General features: G+C 39.4%; 1 protein-coding gene across 4 annotated transcripts in view; it reads left to right on the top strand.

Moving 5' to 3' along the window:
• si:dkey-202e22.2 (netrin-4) overlaps positions 1–27,604 on the top strand; it is a 32,788-nt gene that overhangs the window by 2,680 nt on the left and 2,504 nt on the right. For 2 of the 4 annotated variants that reach the window (XM_047348835.1, XM_047348834.1), the window contains 6 exons: positions 11,548–11,618; positions 22,915–23,396; positions 23,481–23,768; positions 26,106–26,232; positions 26,381–26,569; positions 26,859–27,075. In XM_047348835.1, coding sequence (XP_047204791.1) covers positions 23,088–23,396; positions 23,481–23,768; positions 26,106–26,232; positions 26,381–26,569; positions 26,859–27,075 — 1,130 coding nt within the window. In that variant the 5' untranslated portion in view covers positions 11,548–11,618; positions 22,915–23,087. Of the gene's footprint in view, positions 1–11,547; positions 11,619–21,427; positions 21,915–22,914; positions 23,397–23,480; positions 23,769–26,105; positions 26,233–26,380; positions 26,570–26,858; positions 27,076–27,604 lie in introns of those variants that run through there. The other 2 variants (XM_047348833.1, XM_047348836.1) reach the window with 2 other exon arrangements.

The raw sequence follows: 27,604 nt of genomic DNA, 5'->3' as shown, positions 1-27,604 counted from the left end.
CAGCCTTGAGCCGCCCAATAATCCTCTTTCTCCTGAAGCTGCAAGCCCAGCAGAGGTTCTGCTAGCATTAAGGTTGGACAGATCATCATTCTTAAAAGAATGTCAGTGTGGGTCACTTTCATAATTACTAGACGAACAATACATCATCACATCCCTGATTTTTAAAGAAAAAATCAGCTATCTGTCTTTTCTGCTCCAGCAGCATCAGGATAACTCCAATTGCACATTAATAACATCAACATGGGTTGCTAAGTTTAGGTTCTCCTGAGGACCAGATGTTCACCAACAGCATCAAACACCAGCTAAGCCCCCTCTTACTGTAACAATTGTGGGCAAGGAGCAGCTGCACAGATTACTACATAGACCCTCCGCAGAAGCTCACATTCTGCCGTAACCACAACTGTGAACTGGCAAACTCATAACTGCATGGGCACACCCATAATTGTGCATTGGCATACCCACATGGCATTCTATGACTGCATTTTTTGTCTGTGAGTCCAAATATAGGAAAATAAAAGGGTTGGCTCAAGAGATCCTGTAAACTTTTCAATATAGCCTCTTTTCATATGAAGTAAAAATCTGCTTATATATTTCAGAAAAAAAATCAAATTTCTCTGTGCCTCTGTTTCCCCAGGTATACAGTAGCTTGAATATTTACATTGAACGTTTCACATGTATTCATTTAACCAATATAAACTTTAATGTATTTTATTAGGATTTTATTTGATAGACTAACACAAAGAAGTGCATGGTAGTGAAGTAAAAGTAAGATGATAAATGGTTTCCAAATTATTTTTTTTCAAATGAAAGTATGAAAAGTATGACCCTAATTTGCATTAAATTTATGTCCACCGACACCCCTTAAAAATACATTGCAACCATTTGCCCTTTGAAGTCAGGTGATTAGAATATTCAAATCAACTCAGTTTTGTTTATATAGCGCCAATTCTCAACACGTCGTCTCAAGGCACTTTACAAAGTCAATTCAATTGAATCATACAGATTTCAAGTCAGTTGCATACATTCCTATTAATCCTAACTATCATACAGTGCAGTCAGAATCAGTTTATTATTCAAATTGGTTAAATGTTTTTCCTTCTAAGGAAACCCAGCAGATTGCATCAAGACAGTGGCTTGCAGCATTCACCCTTGGATGAGCATGTGGCAACAGTGGGCAGTCGCTTGCGTTGACTTTGCAGCAACCCTCACACTGAGCATGCATGTAGCGACAGTGGAGAAAAAAAACTCCCTTTAACAGGAAGAAACCTCCAGCAGAACCAGAATCAGGCTCAGTGTGAGCAGTCATCTGCCACGACGAACTGGTGGTTTGAGAGAACAGAGCAGAGGCACAAAAAGAACACAGAAGCACTGATCCAGGAGTCCTTTCAGAAAAGTAAAACATTAATGGTTATAGCTCCTTTAGTGGCTTCATCTAGGAGAGAAAGACCACTAAGCAGATACATTCTGAGCCAGTTTTCAAGTCTTGAGTATGAAAGAGAGAACAAACAGTTAGTCACAGTAACAGCTCAGCCAGTAGCTATGTCTAGGAGAGACCAGGTTAAACACTGAAAGACAGGGCAAAGTGTATCATCTGTACAAGGTGAGCATTTCGTTGTTGGAAGCAGGAGCTTGGACGATGCCCCCCTCCAGGAAGGTGCCACAACTAAACACAGAGCCAGGTCAGGTTTAGCTTCTAGGAAGAAATAAAAACAAAGACAGAACATAGAGTTAAAAGCTGAAATAACAGCAAATAATGCAAAATTGGAGAGTAGTATGAGAATGTAGCAGAGAGAGTGAGGGGGGTCGTTATGTCCTCCAGCAGCCTAAGCCTACTGCAGCATAGTTACAGAGATAATTCAGAATAACCTAACTACAAGCCACTCTAACTATAAGCTTTATCAAAAAGGAAAGTTTTAGGCCTAGCCTTAAAAGTAGACAGGGGGTCTGCCTCATGGACTAAAAGTGGGAGCTGGTTCTGAATCCAGTGTAAATTCTATTATCAGTTAATTTCTGTCCATTGATTACTAGGAGCGTATTATTATTATTTTTTTGTAGCAACCAATCACAGTTCTCAGAAGATGGTGTCACACCTATCAACGGGATCAACCACACCTCCTCACTGAGATAGGAATCTTTGTCGTCTCTTAGCTAAGTCGCTCTCAGCAGAGAACTGAATCCCTCTTAAGCTAGGAGTCCTTGGCAGGAATTTTTAGGCTAAGATAGGAGCTCTCTTAGAGGACTCTGACAATCTTTGTGAATATGGGCCCTGATGTATCTTGGAGCTTGATCATTAAGGGCTTTATCTGTGAGATGGAGAATTTTAAATTATATTCTGGATTTAACAGGGAAGCTAAAATAGGTGAAATATGATCTCTCTTGTTAATTTTTACCAGAACTCTTGCTGCAGCAGGTTGGATCAGCTGAATGGTTTTAACTGCATTTGGTGGACATCCTGATAGTAAATAATTACAATAGTCTAGCCTTGAAGTAACAAATGCCTGGACTGGTTTTTCATTGTAATTTCTGGATTGGATATTTCTAATTTTGGCAATGTTCCAGAGGTGAAAGAAGGAAATCCTAGAAAGCTGTTGTTGGATGGGTGCAAAAACTTGTTATCACTCATGTAAAAACCTTGGGTTGGAAGGCACCTGCACTATGCCTTCCTCCCTGTGTGTGTGAGATCATTGTTATCTCTGTGTGAACCAGCCTCCTTTCCGTCTCACACACACACACCCTGTCTGAACTGTCTGTTGAACTGTGTATATAAATAAAGAGATAGGGTGTCAAAACTTTGTAGTTTCACTGCAAAGTGGGCTACCCTTGTCACAAGTAACTCTGACTGTATCGTTCTTACCTCTGAGTTGACTAAATAATACCTAACATTTATTGGTCCTTCGAAGCCGGATTAATTCAATAACCTTATTTCTCTTTGCTTTAACAGTGACTCTGGGATCCGTGGGGGAAGCCTGACGTCGAGCGAAGCACCGCTGCACAGCCTCCTTTAGCCGGAGTGGCTGAAAGTCCCGGTGTGTGTGAATTCACACCTGGCCAGTGGGTTATTGCCTTCCTCTGCACGGGGTGACTCTCACAGGGTCCAAAGAGTCACCAAGAAGTCAACTCCGAGGTGAGACAGTTTTAAAATACAGTTCATAGGAAAAGTACTTAACAGTCGTTGGTAGTGCGTCGCCGGTAAGGACGCTGCATTCGAATGGTTTTATTCCACCGTGAAAGGAATAGTGACAAATTTGGTACAATTCCGCCGTGAAGGGGATTAAAGAAAACGACTGAGGATTATTCCCCTGAGAGGGAATAGAGTAAAGCGCTATATAAATAAAAGAAGAAAAGTACTTAAAAGTCGTTGGTAGTGCGTCGCCGGTAAGGACGCTGCATTGGGATGGTTTTATTCCACCGTGAAAGGAATAGTGACAAATTAAGGTAGGGCCCCGCCAAGAAGGGGGCCAAATAAAACGACTAAGGGTTATTCCCCTGCGAGGGAATAGAATAAGCGCTATAAAAGTAAAAAGAACGGAGTAAATTGAGCTCATAAAATAACACCAAGTTAACTTAGAAAAGTTACAAGGTACCTGAAACTAACTGTGTGACTGTGTTGTGTGTGTTTGGAGGACTAAGCATTTTAATAGAATCATAGCAGGATTCTGCTAGTCCTGTGTTTTCTTTTGCCCAGATTAAAACTACGTACTGGTGACTTTGGAGATTCAGGTCGGATTTCATTCCAGAAAATTAACACCGCTGCGAATTAGTCGCAGTAGAAGGCCGTGTTAATGTCCTCTCCTTAAAGTCTCATGCCAGTGACCTTTTATCTGGGACATTTATACTATAATTAAACTAACATAAAACATAATGGGGAAGAAACAAAGTAAACTAATTGACTTAGAAGGGGAGGTAAAGTTTATGGAGAACTATGTAAAAGGAGCAGGTATGATCTGTCATAGATGGAATAAAAAATAAAAAACATGGGTTTTTGGGCAAATTAGATACAAAGGATGTCTTAAAATTACAAGGGGATCTAAAATTAGCAATAATGAAAACTAAAAAGAGAAAAATAACAAAGAACAATGGGGGAAGAACAGAGAAAAAGCTCTGATTTAACAGAAATATGTGCACGATGGCATAAAAATATGGATTTTCAGGTAACTTAATTATCACTGAAATCCTAAAACTACACGGGGATCTTAAACTGGAGATTATGCATTCAAAAGATTCAAGAGACAATAAAAAACCTTGCCAGATTATAATTTCAAAGGGGACTTTTCAGTCCCTGAGTGCACACAGTTGATAAACAGATTAAAACAAAAAGATGAATTAAAAAAACAACAATAAGAGCAGCTTTTAACTGACATAGCCATAATACTGAGGCCTTAAGAAAAGCACAGGAAAAAACTTTCAGCTTAACTGAAAACAAATAAAGGGGGGGGCGGACTGCCACCCATCCCAGGTTAGAATACCAAGGTAGCCCCAAATTATAAAGACTAAGAGATGGTTTTAGAGGACGTGGTAAAGGAAGTTAAAAGAGGAGGTGACAATGTGGACAACATGGAAACTGTCCAACTGGACAACCCAGTGAACAATGACTAGAGAAGAGAGAACAGAATGTTGTTAAAGAAGTAATCTGAGAGTAAAAGATTTTGTAGGCAAGCATTAGTGAGAAACAGGTGCTTTAAAAATCATTCTATGGTGTTATACTACCAACGATATCATGATAAAATGCAAAAGATTCATTTTACAGGAAAATAATTCCATATTTGGCTCAGATTGTGTGCATTCTTGATTTTTCCTCTTTGAGAGAAGTTAAATTTCAGCTCTGTGAAACGACCTTGACAAAGAGATGCAGCTGCCTGAAAACAAAGATAAAACTTCTGCAAACAGCAGAAGCCTGTCTCTGCTGAAAGGTCTGAAATAAATTGTAACTCTACCCTGCATGTGTCAAACTCAAGGTCCGCGGGCCAAAACCGGACCCCAGAAGTTTAGTGATTCTCTAGAAGTAGAGCCTTTTAATATGGTGATTGTGTGCTTGAATGTTATTTTGTCAATCAATAAGCAGTTTTGTCTACATTCTGCCACAATCTGCCTTTTGAAAATGTTTTGAATCTTGCTCTTTATGTATAAAAAAAAAAAGAAAGAAAAGAAAAATTGGCTAAAGTCTGCAGACACAAAATGAACTTGGATTGAAGCTCTAACTATGTTTATTTAATCTGAGATTTTCTCCAAATGCAACAGTATATGTCAGTCTACATGAGATACTAACAACTTCACCTACTGGTATAATATAAAGATCTGAGTGAATATGTGAAACAAACAATGATGAAAGTTTTTCAACAGGTGATGCTCATCCAGGAGGAAGACAGTGTTCCTAGGAAATGCAGCTCATTCATTAACAATCAATTTTTCTCCTATAGGTGGAAGTTTTGCTGACTAATCATAGGATGGATCTATGAAACATTATGTGCACAGAACAAATGACCAAGGTTCTGACTGACTTATGAACCTCACTGACCTGACAATGATAACATGACACCCAACAGACAACACCTTTAAGGTGGACCCACTAAGAACACCTTATTGATTCTTGGTGAATAAAAAAAAAAGAATTGAAGCGTTCAAAACAGACCTTGTGGAAACAAAAGGGGTTATGAGGAAACAATGTGCATTTTAAGAATAATAGAAGTCAAATTATGTTCAAATCTTTGCAAATAAAAATTACTCTGACAGAGAAATAAGTAAGTAGTGTGTGAATGTGTGTGAATGGGAATGACTGATTTCATTGTAATGCATCTTTGAGGGACATTAAAAGCGCTAATAAAGGTCTGATGTTCTGATGATCTTTGCCAAATTTATATCTTAATAAGGTTTCCAGAATCTTTTTCAAAAAATCATTTAAAGATGGCAAAGGTTCTACCTCTACTGAAAATACTGATAACCATAAGAAAGTTCATAGACCCGTCTTGAATTTTTCCTAATTCTTTTACAAACAGGTTATTTAAACTTTCATGTGGCCAAATGTCTGTGTTTGACTTTCTGTTTTTGTGAAATAAATGTCTGTTTCATGTTATGTAAAAATTAGAGTCCTCAACATTACCATAATAATATTAGGTCAGTTCTCTATGGTAAAACAAAAAGATTTTAACAGATGTTTAGACTTTTTCCAGTCAGGTTCAAAATGATTGAATTAGACTCAAACTTAACATAAGATTAAATTAACCTTAACAGAATTACTGAACTGGACTGAAATAGATAAAACTTTAGTTAATTGAAACAAACTTTAGTTACTTGAATTAAATACAAAGCTGACTGAAAGTGTATGTTGTATCTATAAAACTGGGTAAGATAAACTAAGATTATAAGATATAATATGCCCTTCATTTTTTTGTGTTCATCAGTGAGTGAGTTTTTATTTTTTATTTTTAATAAGAACTAAACCAAGCATTATTTATAATAATAGCAACTACCAAAAATATTGATCTCATTTTTAAATGTAATAAGGACTTACTTTATAAAATATAATAAAAAAGAATAATAAGAATTTGGAAAAACAGAGGCTTTAAACCTCTGCAGGAACAGCACTGACACTGTCAAAGGTAGATCCTAATACAGGAATCTGGAAGCTCATTCTGGCGTGGATAGTCAAAGTCCATCCAAGGATACATTTAGATGAGGCAGAGGGACAAATACAGGGCTTAGCTGAGAGCAAAGAGAGCAACATGCATCCTGCCCTATCTGCTGTCCCACCTGAACTGTGGTCCCAATCATCAACTGATGTAGGACTTATAAAGGGGTTCCCACCATACAAGGTTAAACTAATATCTGAAAAAAGGCCATTAGTCCGCCAATACCCCTTAAAGCCAGAAGCTGAAGAAGGTACTAAGCCAGTAATACAAGATATGTTGAAGTCAGGAATATTAAGAGAAGCACCTGACGCTACATGCAAGGCATATCACACTGACATCACTATTATTATCACAGCCAAACATAACTCTAAAAAGATGTGCCCTTTAAATCCAAGTACTCTAATACCTACTGCAGAAGATGGAAAACCACATTCTTATAAAGCAAAAGTTGAAGAAGACACCAAACCCAGGCAAGACATTTCTCAAACCCTTATACCAGATTCATGTGTTGTGTTTGTAGATGGCTCAGCATCTAAAGATGAATATGGAAAGAATAGAGTTGGTTATGCAGTAACAACCATCGATAGGATAATAGAAGCTAAATCTCTACCCAATACATGCTCAGCCCAAACAGCAGAATTATATGCTGTAGTAAGAGCATGTGAATTACATGAGGGACAAATACTTACTATATACACAGACAGCCAATACGTTTTCGGATCAGTACATCACCATGCTAAGATTTGGCAAAATAGAGGTTTTAAAACATCATCAGGGACAGAACTAACTCATTTCAACCTATTAAAGAGACAATGTCAGATCTGCTATTTATAGACACGGACGTGCTGAAAGACGCCCAACAGTCAGCACCCGAGACAGAAATAAAGGCCTGGCTAAAGAGAGGAGCACAGAAAAAAGATGACATCTATCAGATAGAAGATAAACCAATCCTCCCAAAACATTTATACAACACAGCAGCTACAGTGACACATTGGGAAGACCCACGTGTCAAGGGGGGAATATGTCACATCTGGTAAAGCATTAATGCTACACTATAAATTTTTCTGACTATGCAAAGAATTTTTGCAGATCATGCATAATTTGTTGCAAACACGGGGGAAGAAATATTGCCTAGTTGTAATAGATGAACCTAGTGACACATTTCTTCCCCACATATGGTATCCCACAGATTATAAGGTCAGATAATGGAACTCATTTTGTAAATAAATTAATAGATCTAAGTTCTAATGCATTAGGGTTTCAGTTAAAGATTAAGGAAAACAATGGAAGAAACAGGGAGGCCATGGCCCGAATGCCTATCCCTGGTTAATTATGGATGAGAATAACTCCAAATCAAACTGGTCTTACTCCATTTGCCACCTACTGTACATCATTGTATGGCTCCACCCACTATATTCTGAGTCTGAGATCACGTGACACCAAGTTGCTGATGTGAATTTGTATTCTCAAAGAAATAGTACATGGCAGACCGTTTTCTCTGCCCTCTGACATGAATGAAATAGAGAAAGCACAACAGGAACCTTCATTAGCTGAGTGGATGAATAAAATGTTGCAGACAAAAGAAGAACAAATGTCCAGTGGTCTGCCGATAATCTCTGCTCCTATCCCACAGAATGAGGCCTGGAGACCTGGTCCTGATTAAGACACTCCACCGGAAGGATTGGAGCACTCCTTGGTGGAAAGGGCCGTTTCAAATACTCCTAACAACGCCCACAGTTCTGAAAATAGCAGAGAGGCCTTCCTGGATTCATAAAAGCCACTGTAAGCCAGTTTTGCCGTTACAGGAGCCAGATCAACCGACGGGGTAGCAGAGGAAGTCCGGGTTCAAAGATGGCCCAGCGTCTCAAACCGGTGAAGAAAACAGCTGATCTGCGCCCAATTATAAAATGGCTCTCTGTAACTTGTGGACAGGACTGATAAGCCTGAGTTTAATTCTGGTAGCAGGACTCTTTCTCTATCTAAAGCAGGATCCACAGGAGGTGATACCGAACCAGAAGAGATGGACATCAGACGGGACCCATCTCAGAACACTGACGGAAGAACATGACGCACATCCATTCCTACAGAATTTCTGGTATTGTTCATGGTGGCATATGCAACACTGAACTAGGTAGAAATGCACGAAAATGAAGGGGACGATTATGATGACATGTTGTAAATAAATCACATCAAAAGCCTGAGTGTACTCATACATTATATTTCATAAAATGACCTTACAGCAGAAAATCGAAAGAAGTTGTTGCTTAAGTGAAATGAGAAAAAGTACAATGATGACATAAACAGGGCAGATTTTTTAATTCTTTTATTTTTATGATTTCAAGTATTATTCTTTTATTTTTATGATTTCAAGTATTATTCTTTTATTTTTATGATTTCAAGTATTATTCTTTTATTTTTATGATTTCAAGTATTATTCTTTTATTTTTATGATTTCAAGTATCATTCTTTTATTTTTATGATTTCAAGTATCATTATTTTATTTTTATGATTTCAAGTATCATTATTTTATTTTTATGATTTCAAGTATTAATCAACATTTAACTTTTAATGGTCGCCGAGGGCGGCGGGGCCGTATGAGTATTTCCCACAAAATATAATCTGTTTACCGTCCGTGGGTTTTCGCTCATACAAAGTATTTTTCTTACTCGTTTTTATATTAAATGTTTTTACTTGTGATAAAAGGAGGGACTGTTGGATGGGTGCAAAAACTTGTTATCACTCATGTAAAAACCTTGGGTTGGAAGGCACCTGCACTATGCCTTCCTCCCTGTGTGTGTGAGATCATTGTTATCTCTGTGTGAACCAGCCTCCTTTCCGTCTCACACACACACACCCTGTCTGAACTGTCTGTTGAACTGTGTATATAAATAAAGAGATAGGGTGTCAAAACTTTGTAGTTTCACTGCAAAGTGGGCTACCCTTGTCACAAGTAACTCTGACTGTATCGTTCTTACCTCTGAGTTGACTAAATAATACCTAACAGCTGTTTAATATGGGATTTAAATGACATGTCCTGGTCAAAAACAACACCAAGGTTTTTTTTAATTTTATTACTCTTGGTCAGTTTAATGCCATCCACATTAATTGATTGACTAAGAAGATTCTTTTTCAAAGACTCTGGTCTGCATATCTGTATTTAACACTAAATTATACAAGTATGAGAACTGATCTAAAAATTGAGAAGGGGCCTGGTGGACGGTACAAGACAAGAAACTGAAGTGGTTTTAATGCTTTGCAATTTGGATGAGGAAAACTGAGGATTAATTATATTACAGTTGTAGCTATTGGTCCGGGACTAATCAATAAATCGGACTGAAATATGGTTGCTATATAATTTTACATAATTTTCTTGCTGCAGCCAGGTTTCTGTGAGACAAATAAATCAATCTGTCAAAAATCAAGTCATTAACTAGTAAAGTCTCTGAAAAGTGAGATCTTATGTTTAATAAGTCACAGTTAATTGTTTTATTTTTGTTTTCAGTCTGAGTTATGTTTATTTTTATGAGATTTTCATGTTTCCTCCTTTTATATATATTTTTTTAATCTATTCAATTTATTCAATCTATTAAAAAATAAAGGCCACATGTTCAATCTCAGCACAGCTACAGAGCATCAGTGAACAAAAAAACATATAGACCAAGGAACACAACAGACAGGTCAGGGATAAGGCAGTGAAAAAGTTTAAAGGAGATTTATGTTATAAAACAAAATCCGAAACGTTCAACATCTTAGAGAGCCCTGTTCTGGGCATGATAAAAAAATGGAAAGAGTCTTGTACAGCTGCAAACCTACCAGTATTTGATGTCGCACCTACAACTGACAGAGTGAGCAAGGAGAGCATTAATGAGAGAAGCGGTCAAGAAAACCATGGTAACCTCAGAGGAGCTGCAGAGGTCCACTGCTCACGTGGGAAGAAGAAGAAGGAAGCAATTCCTGCAAAAACAAACTCATAAGGAGTCCAATTTGCAGGTTTGGGACACAGCAAACATAGAAAGATGTTTTCGGGTAGATAAGAATTAAAGAGAGCTTTTTGGGCTACCTAAAAAAATGTTGTTTGTGGCAATAAAATATACTGCCCACGACCAAGGTGAAACCTTGTAGTGTAAGCATCATGGTGTGGGGATGCTTTTCTTCAGCAGGGACAGGGAAACTGGTCAGAGTGGATGGGAAATATTCATGGAGCTCACTACTGGTTGGAGGGTGCAACAACGTGAGACTGGGACAGAGGTTTGACTTCCAGGAGGGCAGCAACCCCACTCGCATGGCCACAAGGAAACTGTTTAGATCAAAGCAAATTGATGTTCGAATGGCCTAGTCAAAGTCTACATCTAAAATTATGTACATGGATGCTCATTATTCAATCAAAATTGAAATTGAGCTTGAGCTAGTTTGCAAAGAAAAATAGACAGAAAATCCAGGTTTCTACGTGTGCAAAACTAGTAGAGACATACCCCAAAAACTTGCAACTGTTGCATGGGAAGGTGCCTCTACAAAGTATTGATTCATGAGGGGTGAATATAGATGAACATCACATTTGTTTTTTAGATTTTTTATTGATGATAAATTTAGAACAATCTTTTTTCCTACTACCTAACAATTACTGTATGTATTACTTTGTGTTTGTCTATCCCAAAAATTCCAAGTTAAATACTTTGCTGTTTCAGGTTATAAAGTAACACACTGTGAAAAAGTTCAAGAACGAATACCCACTATTTGACGATCATAATGGCTTACCTAGGGGTTCAAAATAGAAGAATTTTACAGCCAACACCAACAAACTCCAACTCATCACTAAACCCTGTTTGATGGAAGACAGGTATCTGTTAAAAGATGCAGCATAAGCCCTGTTAGGCCAGCGAATGTTGCTTTAACATCACTATCTTCTGTCTTTGTTTTAAAGGAGCCAACCAGCTCCCATCCACACATGAACCAGGCCTCCTGCATGCAGGACAGATTTTTGATCTTTCCCAGGTGAGATGATGTACTGTCACTGAACAGTGACATGTGCATTTAACCAGACATTTAAACTGCCATTGAGAGTTGGATGGCACACAGGTGGAGTTGGCATATCAATAAAGAAGGGGTTTAAATGGCTGAGAGGGGCCTCATAGCCCAGCAGCCTGCTGAATTAGGCAAAGGGAACAGTCTGGAACCCCCAGCCTCCACCCTGCGACCTCAGACAGCTGTGTCTGATTTTTCCTGTCGTTAACTACGTTTCAATTTGTGGCTTTTGGAGAGAAACCAAAGTCAGTCAATATCCCTTCTGACTTTGCCGGAGACCATGGAAATAAATCACAGCACAGTCAGTGTTCTTCATCAAAGTAAGTGTGAAGCAGCAGAGAAAGAAAGCAGTGAGCACAATCTTTAACAGATGACACTTGGTGTTATTGTAGTGAAAATAAAAGTTAGCTTGTCTAAATGGGAGGGTGATGGAAGGAGTTATCAAATGACTGTCTTTGTTTGGATGTCTGCCCACTGATGCTTATGTTAATGTGAGGGAGTTGGTGACAACATGAAATCTTGAGCTCCTTAGTATGTGACGTAAAATATAAATAAAAGGGTCCAACAGAGACAGGAGACTGAGGGGTGCAATATTTTGAATACAAATTTTTTTTTTGTTGCTTTTTTTTTACCGTGTCCTGTCCGGCCGAGTATCGCTCAGAATTGTTGTCTGAGTGCCAAGAAATTGCCCAACAGATTTACTTTCACAAGCAGAGCATCACAGCTAATGCTTTAAAGCTCTACTTCATATTTATAAAATAAACTTTATTATAAACTTCTTTGGGAATATTTCAATTGTTACGGACATGGAGACTGAAATTAAAAGGAAAAAAGAAGCTCAAAAAAGAGAGAGATGGAGGAAAAGGGGAGAAAAGGAGGAAAGAGTGGAAGAGAGAAAGAAGGTGAAGAGAATACAAGATTACACCCTCTTTTCTTTTTTTACAAAATAGTACACGGTAATTCTGAATGTAAAATGTACTTAGTGAGAGGTGCAGCCCAATATAGAACATCTGTGTATCTGTCAACACCTGAAGCTTAACACCTGTGAGTATGGGTGTGGACGCGCTTTTGTATACAAGGTTTCTCCACAAAAATATGCAATAGCGAGTGTGAGGACCCACAGGCCTGCCCCATGGTCCCTGGACGGACACTGAGGAGATCCGAGCCACAGACATGTAAAGGCCCTCCAAAGCACAGGAACCCCAGGAGAACCACCGCTGGGACTATCGCAACCCCCCAGAGAAGAGCAGTGGAGAGTCCCAGGGGAACCACCCAGCAGCGACAGTGCAGAAGCCCCATGGAGCCGGAGCGACGAGCCCACAGGCCCCGCCGGCAGCCGTCCATGCCCGAGCAGATCCAGCCATGGACCCAGAGGTCCAAGACCCCGGGACACACCACCCCCCCAAGCAGAGGCCCGACAGAGCCCAGGGGGCCAGGCCCCAGCAAGCAGCCACCGGGATTGAGCCAGCACATACCAAAGCACCCGGCCCCGGACACAGAGAACCACAAGATTTTGAATAAATTTTTGCATGTAGGAAATTAATATGTTGGCAAGTATTAAACACAGATCTCAAGCATAAATAAGTCATCCTCATCTCAACTAAAGCTTCTTTTAGCAAGCTGCCTAGTAAAACTCCTGTAAAATCCTGCTTAAGAATTACAATTATGGTGTAAAAATGGATGAGCTATATGTGAAAAACTAAGTACACCCCATAATTTAGGAATTTCAAACAAACTTCAGCAACAATAGGTTAAAATCATTGTTTTCTGCATGCATTTACAGCTGGCTCACATGATTGTGGGGGAGCTTAGTCCCAGTCTTTTATTTCTACATTGCTTCCGTTTTTTTCATGTTTGCAGACATTTGTTTTGCCACAACTCTCCTAAGGTCCCACTGCAGCCTTTCTGGAGAGTTGCAATATGGACCTGGGCCAGGGACTTTGCAGCACTTTGATTCCCTTCTCTTTTGGCTATTCTATTGTAGCTTTGCTGCTATTTTAGGATTATTGTCCTGTTTAAAGACCCACTTTGAACCACGCTTTAGCTGATGGACAGATGGTCTCACATTTGACTTTAAAATCATTTTTGAACAGTGGAGTTCATGGCTGTCTAAAGGACTGCATGGAACCAAGGACCTATGTCTGTACAACAGTTCCAAATCTTTACCTCTCCATCACCATGCCATGAGGTCTCAGTGCTGATATGCTGTGTTGGGTTTTTACCAAACATGGGGCTCTCCATTATTGCCACACATCTCTACTTCAGTCTCATCTGTGCAAATAACATTGTTTCAGATCTCCTTCTAGTTTATTCAGATACAACTTCACAAGCCAAAGTTGTCCTACCATATTTTTTTTGGAAGAAGAGGGTTTCCACTGGCATCCCTACCAAGCACGTTACACCTGTCCATCCATCCATCCATACATCCATCCAACAATTCATCCATCCATCCATCCATCCATCCATCCATCCATCCATCCATCCATCCATCCATCCATCCATCCATCCATCCATCCATCCATCCAACAATCCATCCATCCATCCATCCATCCATCCATCCATCCATCCATCCATCCATCTATCCATCCATCCATCCATCCGTCCATGCGTCTGTCCGTCCGTCCGTCCGTCCGTCCATCCAGTCATTTATTTATTGTCTTCCACTGATCTGAAATCAGGTCCACCAGTGGAAACTCAAACATTACTTTCTGCAGAGACACTTTTTATCTCAATCTGGAGGATACCAAGGTATCCCTAAGCATTAGGAATTACACAATACCTTCAGAACGTTATGGGCCTAGCTGGGTTCTCCTTTAAGTGGGAAACTTCATGAAAACCTGCAAAAAGATCAAATGCAGATAGATTTTAGTTAGGCACAATAACATGGTTAAGTTGTGCTTGATGTTATTCAGAGATCCATGTTCCAACTTCATAGGTAAAATGAGTAGCCATGAGCACTTGATCTTAGTTCACAGCTGTCTGCTCCAGTTTAAGCTTGTTCTTTGAAATGTCCTCCACTGCATTTCATATTTGAGAAGTGTCTGTTTGAAGCAAGGGCCATTTTTTTCCTTGACACTTATTTTGTTCCTCTTTGACTATAGCTTATTAGATACGTAAAATGATTTCATTTCTTTAAACTGTATTTACATTAAATGGATGATACCAAAGTTTCCTCAGAGTAACACTAAATGTACACCATGAACAATCACTGTTTAATCTGGTGGTATTCCTAGTGTGATTTTACAAATCTTTGCATGGTAGCAAGAAGCACAAGGAGAATTTACTGGGATGCCACCTTATTGGCTACTGTCAGGATGTCAATGCAAGAAAAACACTGAAATGGAAAGTGTTCTTTTTGATACTGCTAATTTTCTTTTTTGTGCAGCTGTAAGCTACTTTCACTGATATTGCCAAAAATCAGAAAAGCCAAACAGGTCCTGTCATCCTCATTAGCCTCCCCATGTCACTGGTGGTTTGCCTGCATGATATCGGGGCCTTGCTGGCTCTCAGACAGCAGCAGCATGTTTATGATTCCTTGGAGCTTATTTTAATGTTTTAATGTATTTAGTCTTTAGCTTTTCATCCCTATCAATACATTGAGTTACTTTTTTCCCCCCACAACTGTTGAATCGCTCAAGCTCCATCTTGTGATGTTCTTTTCTGTATGGTATGTCTGCATGCCTGTTGTACAAGAAAGAGGGCTGAAACAAACCTATGATTTCCAGTGCTGTTTTATGCTCTCGCCTTTGCTCAGTTATCATAAATCTATCTATTTCATGTTTTTTTTTTTTTAGGTATTTTGTATGAGACTTTACCTGAAGTTTTTGCTCACTTAACTTTACAAAATAGTTTATTCTCAGTCATATTGGAAGGTTAACCTCTGCCTGAGTCTTAAGTCATCTGTTGCCTCTAACATTTTTTCTTCCAAGATTTCCAGTATCTAGCTCAATTCGTTATTACAGCAACTCTGACCATCTTCCATGTCCCTGCTGACAAAAAAAATTCCCCACATCATGATGCTGCCACCACCATGTTTCACCATAAGAGGGTGTGTTCAGGTTGTGCATTTTTAGACTTCCACCACATGCTTTACATGTGGGCTATAAAGTTCAGCGTTGTTCTCATTTGATCAGACCACATGTTTGCTGTGCCTCCTATGTGGCTTGTACCAAACTGTAAACAAGGGTTATTATGGATTTCTTTTAACAGTGGCTTTGTTTTTTTGCCAGTTATCCATAAAGGCCATATTTATGGAGTGCACAACTAACCATCGCCCTGTTGACAGATTTGTTCACCTGAGCTGTGAATCTCTGCAGCTCCTCCAAAATTACCATTGGCCATAGATTATTTGACAACATTTAAAGAAACAGATAAAACCAGTGCTGTGGACATGTTCACATCAATCATTTTTAAGTTAAACTTGTAGATATTTGATGGTGATCTGTCAAGTATAAGACTGAGGTTGTTTTATTTTTGAATTTCATGGACCTCTACATAGGTCTGCTACACTATCGTTTAAGATCCGTATTTGTTACTCCTGTGTGCAGAGATATTTCAAATTGGATCATGTTGGCCTTTGTGGCCTCCATGTAGTAAGGTCAAGTAAGCAAGCCAGTTATTCCTCCTTATCTCTGAAGAAAGTTGCATGCTGACACATTTAGCACCTAGCTTTACAGAGGACATGGAGGGAGAAGAAGATGGAGAAGAGCAGCAGGGGACTCTTAGGTAAACATATGGATTTACATGGATGTTGCATGTTTGGACATCCTGGTGACCTATCTGGGCGAGTACATGATCTGTAACAACTGAAAAGCCTCAGCAGAGACACATTTAAAACATTATTAATTCAAAAGGTAATAAAGACACTTTTCAACCTGTACCCATACTGGGACAAATGTTTACCACAGTTCGTATGCTCACGTTTTAAACAAACACTTTATTGGTTATGGGTGTGTCTGCATTCCTGCATGATACAAAATTATCCCTAACTACAGTCTTGTCTTTTTAGGATTTAACGTGTTGCATTTTAAAGCTCAAATGAGCAGCTCAGTGTAATTTACTTGCACAGACGTTTATCGCACTTGCTGCTCCTAAAAATGTTTTATGGCCCTGCAGCAAACTCCAACCTTAAACTTCAGTGTTTTATGTTACATTAAAGCCACAATTTTAAAGCCTTTTCAAAAATCTGAAAACACACCAAAGCAGGGTAAATTCTTCCAGAGCTAGCCAGACTCACATCTGTGATTTGATTTTATGTTTTACCCATTTGTTCTCTCTTTCACGCAAATCCACACAGGTCAACAGTAAAAACATGGAAATCTCATATCCGCATGTTGGGCTGAGCCAAAAGCTGGCTCTAAATCATTTTAAACCAGTGCAAAGGTACGTCTGTCTGGTACTTAAAATAATGAGCAGCTGCTCACATGTTTTAAACGGGAATAACCTGGTCTTTCACAAAGACTTTCTTGGTATATTTGTATTTGCACATGAGTAAAACAAAAAGAAAAAATGTCAGATGTGTAATGACAAAATGGGATTTATTGTTTATAGGTTTTCCAAAAAAGGAAAGAGAGACAGGAGAAAAGAAAATCCATAAGATGTCATAAAGATATACAGTACCTTAAAAAAAACCTCGAACTTTTTCACACTGTGTCACACTGCAGCCACAAACATAGACTGAATGTAATGTGATGGGAATTGGTTTTCAACAGTTTTTACAAATAAAAGTTTGGTGTTCATTTGGATTCAGTATTTACTGTAGTACCCCTAAATAAAGTCTGTTGCAACCAACTGCATTTAGAGCAAACACCATCACAAAAGCCAAGGAACACACCAGACAGGTCAAGGACTAGGTTATATGTATTTTATTAGGTTATTATGTCATAGACCAAAACAAAGTACTGCATACTTATGAAGTGCAAACCTATCTAAGCTGGTTGGTTGGGCAGGGAGAGCATTAATCAGAGAAGCAGTCAAGAAGCCCATTGTAACTCTTTAGAAGCTGTTGATAGGACACCTAATGATTGTAAATCCCACAAATCTAGCTCTTTACAAGATTTGCAAGATGAAACCTGGGACAGGAAGTCCCTTTGGCGGTTTGCCTCGAGCCATGTGGGGGACACCTCAAATGTGGAAAAAGGTGCTCTGCTCTGATGGGACTAAAACTGAACATTTTAGTCTATGTGTAAAACACCATGTTTGTAACACACATTCTAAACACATATTGCCATAGTGACTCATGGTGGTAGCAGCATTATGCTGTGGGGATGCTTTTCTTCAGTATAGACATGCTGGTCAGAGTTGACAGGGAGACTGATGGATAAATACACGTCAATTCTTGATGAAAAGAACTGAGGTTGGGATGGAGGTTCACCTTCCATCAGGACAAAAAGCCTAAACAACTGGGTTTGGATGAAGCCATTTGCGGCCCTCAATGATTTTGTGAGGCCCGCAACCCCAATTTAAAAAAGGTACATATTTAGCCCACCATAACAGGTAGCTGATGTAGATGGATACATTTTTAGGGTGGGATAGTGCCTAACAAATGAACATTTTTTTAACTATAAATGTTAGAGACACCACAATGTGTTTGTCTTTCATAAATCACGTGTTTTGCTTATTTATATGTTATTTATATGTTATTGCTTATTTTAATTTCACAGTAAATAGCCCCACAAATATTTAGCGACTTTTATTCAAAAACAGACCAGGGCTCACCCATTCATGAAACTTGTCTAAACACAGCAAGCGTTTAAAAAGAAAGGGTGACCAACATCCTGCTTTTGTCAAACTTTTTTAGAGCAAGAAAAAAGAAAACAACAAAACGTTTGCTTTTCTATAAATAGGGGAAATGTCTGAGGCCCTTTTTATATTTTAGATCTACAATGATGCACAAATCTTTCTCTACAAAAAACTTATACTTTGTTTATTTCATAATATTATATGCTCAGCTGATCTTTGAGCCCGCAAAATAAGTCACGGTCAAGTTATATTTGGCTTTTTTATTTACAAGAAAAAATAATTTTCTGTGGCCTTTTAACTTGACTTTTTTGACCCATGTGGCAAAACGTTTGGACTCCTTTAGATCAAGCCTCATCCCTGTCTTGGAACGGCTCAGCCTGACTGAGACTGAGACTTTTTTCACTACTGAGCAAAAATATTTAGTGCCAGCCACAAAACATGCAGCTGTGTTTGTTGCAAAAGGCGTGAAAAGCATAGCGACTGAATATTCCTGTATAAAACACCATTCAGATTTACAGGTCCTTCTCAAAATATTAGCATATTGTGATAAAGTTCATTATTATCATTCGGAAATCAAGGTGCCAGAGTCTGGAGGAAGACTGGGGAGAAGGAAATGCCAAAATGCCAGAAGTCCAGTGTCAAGTACCCACAGTCAGTGATGGTCTGGAGTGCCGTGTCAGCTGCTGGTGTTGGTCCACTGTGTTTTATCAAGGGCAGGGTCAATGCAGCTAGCTATCAGGAGATTTTGGAGCACTTCATGCTTCCATCTGCTTAAAAGCTTTATGGAGATGAAGATTTCATTTTTCAGCACGACCTGGCTCCTGCTCACAGTGCCAAAACCACTGGTAAATGGTTTACTGACTATGGTATCACTGTGCTCAATTGGCCTGCCAACTCTCCTGACCTGAACCCCATAGAGAATCTGTGGGATATTGTGAAGAGAACGTTGAGAGACTCAAGACCCAACACTCTGGATGAGCTAAAGTTAGCTATCGAAGCATCCTGGGCCTCCATAAGACCTCAGCAGTGCCACAGGCTGATTGCCTCCATGCCACGCCGCATTGAAGCAGTCATTTCTGCCAAAGGATTCCCGACCAAGTATTGAGTGCATAACTGTACATGATTATTTGAAGGTTGACGTTTTTTGTATTAAAAACACTTTTCTTTTATTGGTCGGATGAAATATGCTAATTTTGTGAGATAGGAATTTTGGGTTTTCATGAGCTGTATGCCAAAATCATCCGTATTAAGACAATAAAAGACCTGAAATATTTCAGTTAGTGTGCAATGAATCTAAAATATATGAATGTTAAATTTTCATCATGACATTATGGAAAATAATGAACTTTATCACAATATGCTAATATTTTGAGAAGGACCTGTATATTTGCAAGATTATATTTGAAGATTTTGAAAACCATGTATCGTTTTCCTTCAACGTCCAAATTATGTTAGTCTTTTGGTCGAATGTAAAAACAGGAATGAATACATTGACGTTTGTGGTTGTAAAGGGACAAAATGAAAAAAATTAATTCAAGGGATATGAATACTTTTGCAAGAGAGTGTATAGAGAGCTGCTCTGCACAGGAAGAGAAGAGGGAATTCAAGCTTTAAGTAAATCTAATTAGACAAAATTCAGATGATGGTGGCAAAATGTGACTAAACTGTCAGCTTCTTCTAAAGTTTGGTCACAATAAGGCCAAACGCAATTAGTGTTATCTTTTGTTGTCAGTCTTTAGTAATTAGGTTTTTTAATCTTGTTTCAGGAGAAAAGCATGGAGGCAGGTCTGAAAGCAATTTCTATCTCTCTGAGAACGTTTATTAAAACCCTCCTGATTCCGTGTGTCTATTCTAATTAATCCCAAAGGGATATGAGTTCCCTATGCTCCCAGTTAAGCCAAGAATCTCATCTGACATTGCATATATTCAGCCAGCTCAGTCTGTGTGAGCTGGAGGAGAGAAAGAAACATCAAACTCATCAAAGGACTATATGTTTCACAAAGAAGCACTGTCATGTATAAGATTTTGTGTTTATGATCTATTTTTACAATAAGGAATGGGAAAGGAATCTCAGAGAAAGGGAAGCACCTGGAAGAAAATGCCTTTTTCTCTCTGGACATTTGCATGAAACTGAAAGCTGCCAGATTCTTTTGGTGCCACATCGCAATGCATTGAGCTGCTTTTTACAGCTCTAAGGGCAATTTTCATCTGAATGCTCAGGTTTCTGCGTTCCACTTCAAAGCAGGTGGTAACTTGGAATTGCTGCAGCTAAAGATAAGTGGGAAGAAGTTGATAAACACTTTTCCAAGCATCATTATGAGGCCCCGGGTTATGAAGGGACTGTGTTTGGATGGTATGCGCTGTGATGCTGGTTTAAATTAGCAGTGTGGGTGAGCCCATGTTAGTAGCAAGTCTGTCCCCAACGTGCTGCCAACCTTTGGAAAGATTGTGCTGTATGTACAACATGCAGAAAAAGAAAAGATTAGGTTTGTGAATGGAGGAGACCTGTGTACAGAGGCAATTTTTGATTTGGGCAATGTGGCTTTCTGCCCAGGACAGTGCTGCTCAGTTTTATCATAAATTAGTTTTCTTGCTTCTGTGCTTTCTGCTTCTTTGCATACCCAGTCAGTAAGGCACTCTTCTGTGAAGTGCAGTTTTGGCACAGTTGGTATCATCTATCTATCTATCTATCTATCTATCTATCTATCTATCTATCTATCTATCTATCTATCTATCTATCTATCTATCTATCTATCTATCTATCTATCTATCTATCTATCTATCTATCTATCTATCTATCTATCTATCTATCTATCTATCTATCTATCTATCTATCTATCTATCTATCTATCTATCTATCTATCTATCTATCTATCTATCTATCTATCTATCTATCTATAACTTGTTTGTGGAATTAACTGGGTAGGTGTGTTTGGTAGTTGCGCACAGGGCGTCATTCGTGCAAGAAACGCCATTGCGCATGTATAAATAGAGCTCAAACGCAGAGAGAGCGCATTAAGAGAACAATGAAGATTTTAAGCTGGGGACAAAATTAATGATAGAAGTCTTTACTATGGAGTTTACACGCTTTTTTCTATCAAAGAAAGAGACAATCTCTCTGTGAGCATGAATGAAAAAAGTAAACAAATGTTTTAAAATTGTTTTTAGACTTTGAGCGTTCCTTTATCAATCTTCTAACCCAGCGACGAACCATCCGCCTCTGTCCAGGATCTCTTGATGGTGCATTAACTTTATATTTTGGCCGTGTTTTGGGAGGATGCTGATTAAAAACTTCCGGATTCGCCTGGACCTATTGCGCGTTGCCTAACACCGGCAGAAATTTGTCCTTTAATTGGGGAAAGCGCAATGCGGGGACTTTTTTGCGGGAAGGCGTTCATCGCACCAAGTGAGTTGTGACCTCAGCAGGAATAAAGATGACGGGGTTTAGGGTGCTGGACAGTGGAGGACAGCACATGCTGGTGGCGTTTGGGTGGCTTCTCTTATTCGGGACGCGTAGCGGATCAGGTGAGGAGCGCCTCTGTCTTTCTGTGTTGATGCTGTTTGTCTCCTTTCTTTGCAGAAAAGCCATCATGCTGATTCCCTTTCTACAGCCGTCGTCCTGCGTTTTTCTGTGAAGGAGAAAAGTAAAAGTCATACACCTTGCTTATAAATAAAGAATATTTCCATCCAATGTAATCTGATGCTGCCCAGAGGGTCAAAGAGCTGGATTTTGTGATGGCAGCATCAGTGACACCATGGTCATCCAAATTAATAATTCATAAAGAACACAATGAGGTTGACTTTGGTTTCCTCTATGATGTCAGCGGTGGCAACTGTATTTTGGGAATTTTATGTGACAAACCAACATGAAGTAGGGTATGATTGTGAAGTGTAAGGAAAATGACTCGTTTAAAAATGTTACAAATAAAAATTTTAAAGTGTGGAGTGCTTTTATGTTCAGCCTCTGAGTCAATACTACAGTACTACGACCAATTGCAAGTATTTTGAGGGTATGTCTCCATCAGCTTTGCTTATCTACAAACTAAGATTATTTTTTGTTGTCTGTTTAGCACCTTCTTCCACATCCACGTTGTGTCCATGGCTTGTGGTACACTGCACGCAAGAGTGCTCTAATAAACCTCTGAGGTCTTCATAGAACCACTGTATTTACACATGGGTGGAGTCTATCTACTTTACCTAGACCTTTGAGGGCCGTTGTTTGCACTGGTTATGGGTATCAGTTAAAGAGGGCAGAAAAGAAATGTTCAAAACACTTTGGAGTTTCTTTTTACAAAACAACGTTGGCAATCATATATAATTTTCTACCAGTTTGTTGTTTCTGTTAATTTCCCTTCACTTTGTGTTGGTCTATCACATAAAATCCACATGAAACATATCAAGGTTTATGGTAGCAATATGAAACATTTGGAAAAGCTCAATTTGTAAAAATACTTTTGCAAGGCATTGCGTTCTCCTTTTGTATTTTTACTAGCTCTTTCACACTCTCTCTCTCTGTTTGTTACAGTTTCTAGGTGTGTAGACCAAGCCTGCAGTCCACCCATTGGGAATCTGGCTAGTGGCAGGGTACTTCTAACCTGGCCAAACTGCAGTATTAATGACAATATCAACCAGAGTTTGTGCCCCAATGCCCCTGAGACACCCCATTCGTACCAAGAGGACACTCATCCTTCTTCTCTCATGACCGACGACCCTTTTTTGCATCCCGATACCTGGTGGGCATCAGGAGGAGGCCACAAAGAGCAGGATGAGATCCGGTTGGATATGGAGACAAAGTTCTGTCTGTCTCATGTAGTTTTGGTGTTCAGGTCCCCCAGGCCTGCTGCTATGGTCATTGAGCGTTCAGCTGATTTTGGAATAACCTGGGAGGCTCTTAGGGTATTTGCTCACAACTGCAGGGTGGAATTTGATTTGGACGATGACCTTAATCGACCGGGCTCACTGTGCACGTCCCGTTATTCTAGTCCTCAGCCTTGCAGTGGAGGGGAGGTAAAGGAACTTGCACAAAGATGAAAAAGAATTTTCTGAATTTACAACCAGTGCTATTTACCTCTCTCCTTCTCTTTCTGCTAGGTAATCTTACGTACACTGGACCCAAGCAGTGCTAAAACCTTTGACCCCTACAGTCCAGAGGGCCTTGTCCGCCTGACCATCACAAATCTCCGCATCAGACTGCTGAAAGCTCAGACTTGTCCTGCATCTCTGAACTTGACAAACCCAACAACCACATCAGAAAGCCCACCCTCAGCACCATATGCTATTTATACATTACTGGCTAAAGGGACATGCCTGTGCCATGGGCATGCTGAATATTGCTTACCATATAAAAGCAACAAAGACAAAACACAAGATAGTGACATGGTAATCTTGCTTGTTTTTTTATTATTATTATTTTTAGCCTCTGCCCTAGATTTAAAGTATTTTTTCATAGTAATGAGACAGGAAATAGTGTGGAAAGCAGGGTAGGGGAGTGCTGAAAGTTTCAACAGGCCAGGATTTGATCCCACAAGTTGGCTTTGAGGACTAAGGCCTCCACACCTGGGTCACACACTTAAACCCCTGCTCCACAGGCGGCGTGCTTATTTTGCATTTGTGCCTGACGAGAGGCTAAGACATAAAAACGTGTGTCCTCTGGTTGATGTAAAATTCCTTTTGAAGCACGTTAAATCCAAGAGTAAAAATGATTCTGAAAGCAAATATATTAGTAAAAAGGCTTTAAGTCATAATTTCGCCTACACTTTCATCTATAAACCCTAATAATAGACTCCAGTTTGTTCATAATTCTGCCTTATTACCAGAAGACCCTCTACTAGTCATTTTAAGGTACTCCTGTTCTTCAAGATCTCTACTGGTTTTCAATTTCAGATGGTATTTACTACAAAAGGCATCCATCTATGGAGTTAAATTTGTCTCAATATTATTCAATCAAACAAAAAACTAATCTCAATCAAAAAAAAACTAATCACAATCAAAAAAATAATATTCAATCAAAAAAAACTAATCTCAATCAAAAAATATTAAGTTGTGATTAAAACTTTCAGAGTTTTTTCTCACAAAGAGGAAAAAGTTATTTGCAAAACATAAACTTTTATTTGCGCATGTCAAATATCTTTGGTTACGAGTCTCGCTTTTTTTGGTTTTGACGCTCTTTGTTTTTGGTTGAACTCAACGAATTTTGAGTTTTGGAAACATGAACATCCTGGGCGGGGCGAAGAGATTGTGTTGTCACCTCTCATGGTTTTGGAGAAATAAATTCCTGAATGTGGGACAAATGCATATAATGGTTGAGCATTTTGAGGTACTTTGACAAGATATTTCTCCAAAACTGTACAGTAAAATATAAAATATTTATTCTTTTACATAAAACATGAATGTGAAAGTTGTAAAATTGTAATTAATATAAATGTTCTGTAGGTTACTTTTCTGTTTTCCTCTTATTTTCTCAACCGTTGCCAGGATCGGGTCCTTTCTGCTCCATTACCGTAATGCGCCTTGTATGCGCGACGCTAATCTTTAAGAGAGAGCTGGTGTCGGCTGACGTGACCGCGTATTTCTGACTGTCGGCTCACTTGACCGCAGTTTTCTTCTGTAGAGTTGATGTCTCCTCACTGAAGCGACGCTGCAGGCCCTGCAGTTCGAGCAGAAGTTCAGAGGTGGGAGGGATCAGAGTCTGCTGCTTTAGTCAGCGCTAACCAATAGGGAAACGTCTTACACCGTTCGTCTTTAGGCCCCGCCCAGGATGTTCATGTTTCCAGAACTCAAAATTTGTTGAGTTCAACCAAAAACAGAGAGCATCCAAACCAAAAAAGCGAGACTCGTAACCAAAGGTTTTGACATGCGCAAATAAAAGTTTATGTTTTGCAAATAACTTTTTTCTCTTTGTGAGAAAAAACTCTGAAAGTTTTGATCACAACTTAATATTTTTTGATTGAGATTAGTTTTTTTTGATTGAATATTATTTTTTTGATTGAGATTAGTTTTTTGTTTGATTGAATAATATTGAGACAAATTTAACTCCATATCCATCATGCCTGCCTAAGCTTGTCTGCTTTAACACACCGTCAAACTCTCAGGTCTTCCTCCACCTTTCACCTCACAGTACCAACCTCCCACCGGACAGCATGGGAGGCAGATAATCGAGACACTCTGCATCCCATCTTGGTAGCTTTCCTTAATCACAACATTTTAAAACATTTGCTCCTCCACCTTCTGTTTGAGGATGCCCCACAGATGCTCAATAGGGTTTAGATCTGGAGACATGCTTGGCCAGTCCAGCCCCTTTAGCCTCAGTTTTTGTTAGCAAGGCAGCAGTCGTCTTAGAGTTATGTTTGGGGTTGTTCTTATGTTGGAGTACTGCCCTGCGGCCCAGTTTCAGAAGGGAGGGGATAATGCTCTGCTTCAGGATGTCACAGTGAACGTTCCAAATACACTCATGTTAAAGGTTGGATTTTTCAATAAATGCAAAGAGGGCTATTATATATATTTTGATATTCTGTGTATATTTTACCATTTTTTTGTTTTTTCTTCTTGCTCTGAAAAGTTGGGTGCTTCCAAAAGTACCTGTAGATAAAATGATCATCATTATGACTTTCCACTCTTGTGCCTTAAACTGTTTTATCAGGGTCTCTAGAAAACAAGTGTCTGTAACAATAAACAAATGTTTATTTGTTTTTAATCAACTTCTCACATTCCTTCCAGGTATTTGGAAAGTGTCTATGCGTCCACCACACTGAGGGGGACCACTGTGAGAGGTGTGGCCCACTCTATAACGATCGACCCTGGAGGCCTGCAAATGGCAGCAGTGGTGAGCCAAACCCATGTCAGAGTAAGCAATCAACAGTACTTTTAGATTGTGTAATTAGATCTTTTTAGCCTCAAAGTTCTGGTCACTTCTCAGAGTTGTGTTTATGACCAGTGGGTTTTCCTCCTTCACTCTCTAACACTAATGATCGCCCTCACCGCTGCGCCTGAAGAGTGTGAGTGCCATGGCCATGCAGACAGCTGTCACTTCTCTCTGCGGGCATGGATCTCCTCAGGTGGGATCAGCGGAGGTGTCTGTAACGACTGTCAACATAACACAGAGGGCCGCAGGTGTCAGCGCTGTCGTCACGGCTACCATCGGCATCCGTCCAAGCCCCTCAGGTCTCCCCACGTCTGCACGCGTAAGAGTCAGCTGATCATGAGTTAATCAGAATGGAAGGTTTTAACATTATATTGGGTATATTCTGGATGGACAGACGGATGCTCCCAATCTTAAATTAAAAAGTTAACAATGATTTTCATGATCGCTCTGTTCCTATTGGCATTAGGTCAAAATGAATGTGGATGACATGAAACAGTTGAAAGGCTCTCCCTGCTAATATATTGAAAGGCTTCTATCTATAAGTTACAATTGAATAAAATTACCTGTTTGGTAAATATGGTAACCCACTCTGTATCTGTCCACCTTAGGCTGCTGGTGTGATCCTCGGGGGTCATTGCCTCCTCCATCTGGAGAGGTTGGACCCTGGTGCGACCCTAAGAGTAGCCAGTGTCGCTGTAAGTCCGGTGTAAAGGGCATGAGCTGCAGTCACTGCCTGCCTGGCTACTGGGGCTTTGGAGAGGATGGCTGTAAACCCTGTGCCTGTCCACACAGCTGTGATCCGACTACGGGGCACTGTCTGAACAGGTAGATATGTAAAAACCCTGGCATAGAAGATGGAATTGCCATTCGTGGAGGAAGTTCCTTCATCCTTCAAATGAAAAAAAAAAAACAATTGAAGATGGATGCAACCATGCATACACTATTTGAAATTTGTTTTACAAATTAAAATCTAGGACATTTCTTTTCAGGTTATTAATCTGATACTGTTTAGAGCCACCTTTTGCTGTAGTTACAGCTGCAAGTCTTTCAGAGTATAACTCCATCAGCTTTGTATATCTAGCGATATTTTAGACCATTTCCTTGTAAAACGGTCAAAACTCAGCCAGACTGAATGAAGAGCATCAGTATAAAAATCAAGTCTTCTCAATTGGATTTACATCTGGCCTTTGACTGGGACATTCTAATACATGAACATGCTTTGGTTTAAACCATAGCATTGAAGCTAAGATTTTTATTTCAGGGCATAAGAGTAAAGGGGCTAAATGCCCTGTGCACTTTTCAGATTTTGTATGTTAACTTTTTTAAAACAATGTATAATTTTTCTTCCTCTTCA

Source organism: Girardinichthys multiradiatus, chromosome 20 (assembly GCF_021462225.1).
Source record: "Girardinichthys multiradiatus isolate DD_20200921_A chromosome 20, DD_fGirMul_XY1, whole genome shotgun sequence".
Taxonomy (NCBI): Eukaryota; Metazoa; Chordata; class Actinopteri; order Cyprinodontiformes; family Goodeidae; genus Girardinichthys; species Girardinichthys multiradiatus.
Note: the sequence above shows the minus strand (reverse complement) of the source record. Positions and strands in the feature narration are given on the sequence as shown.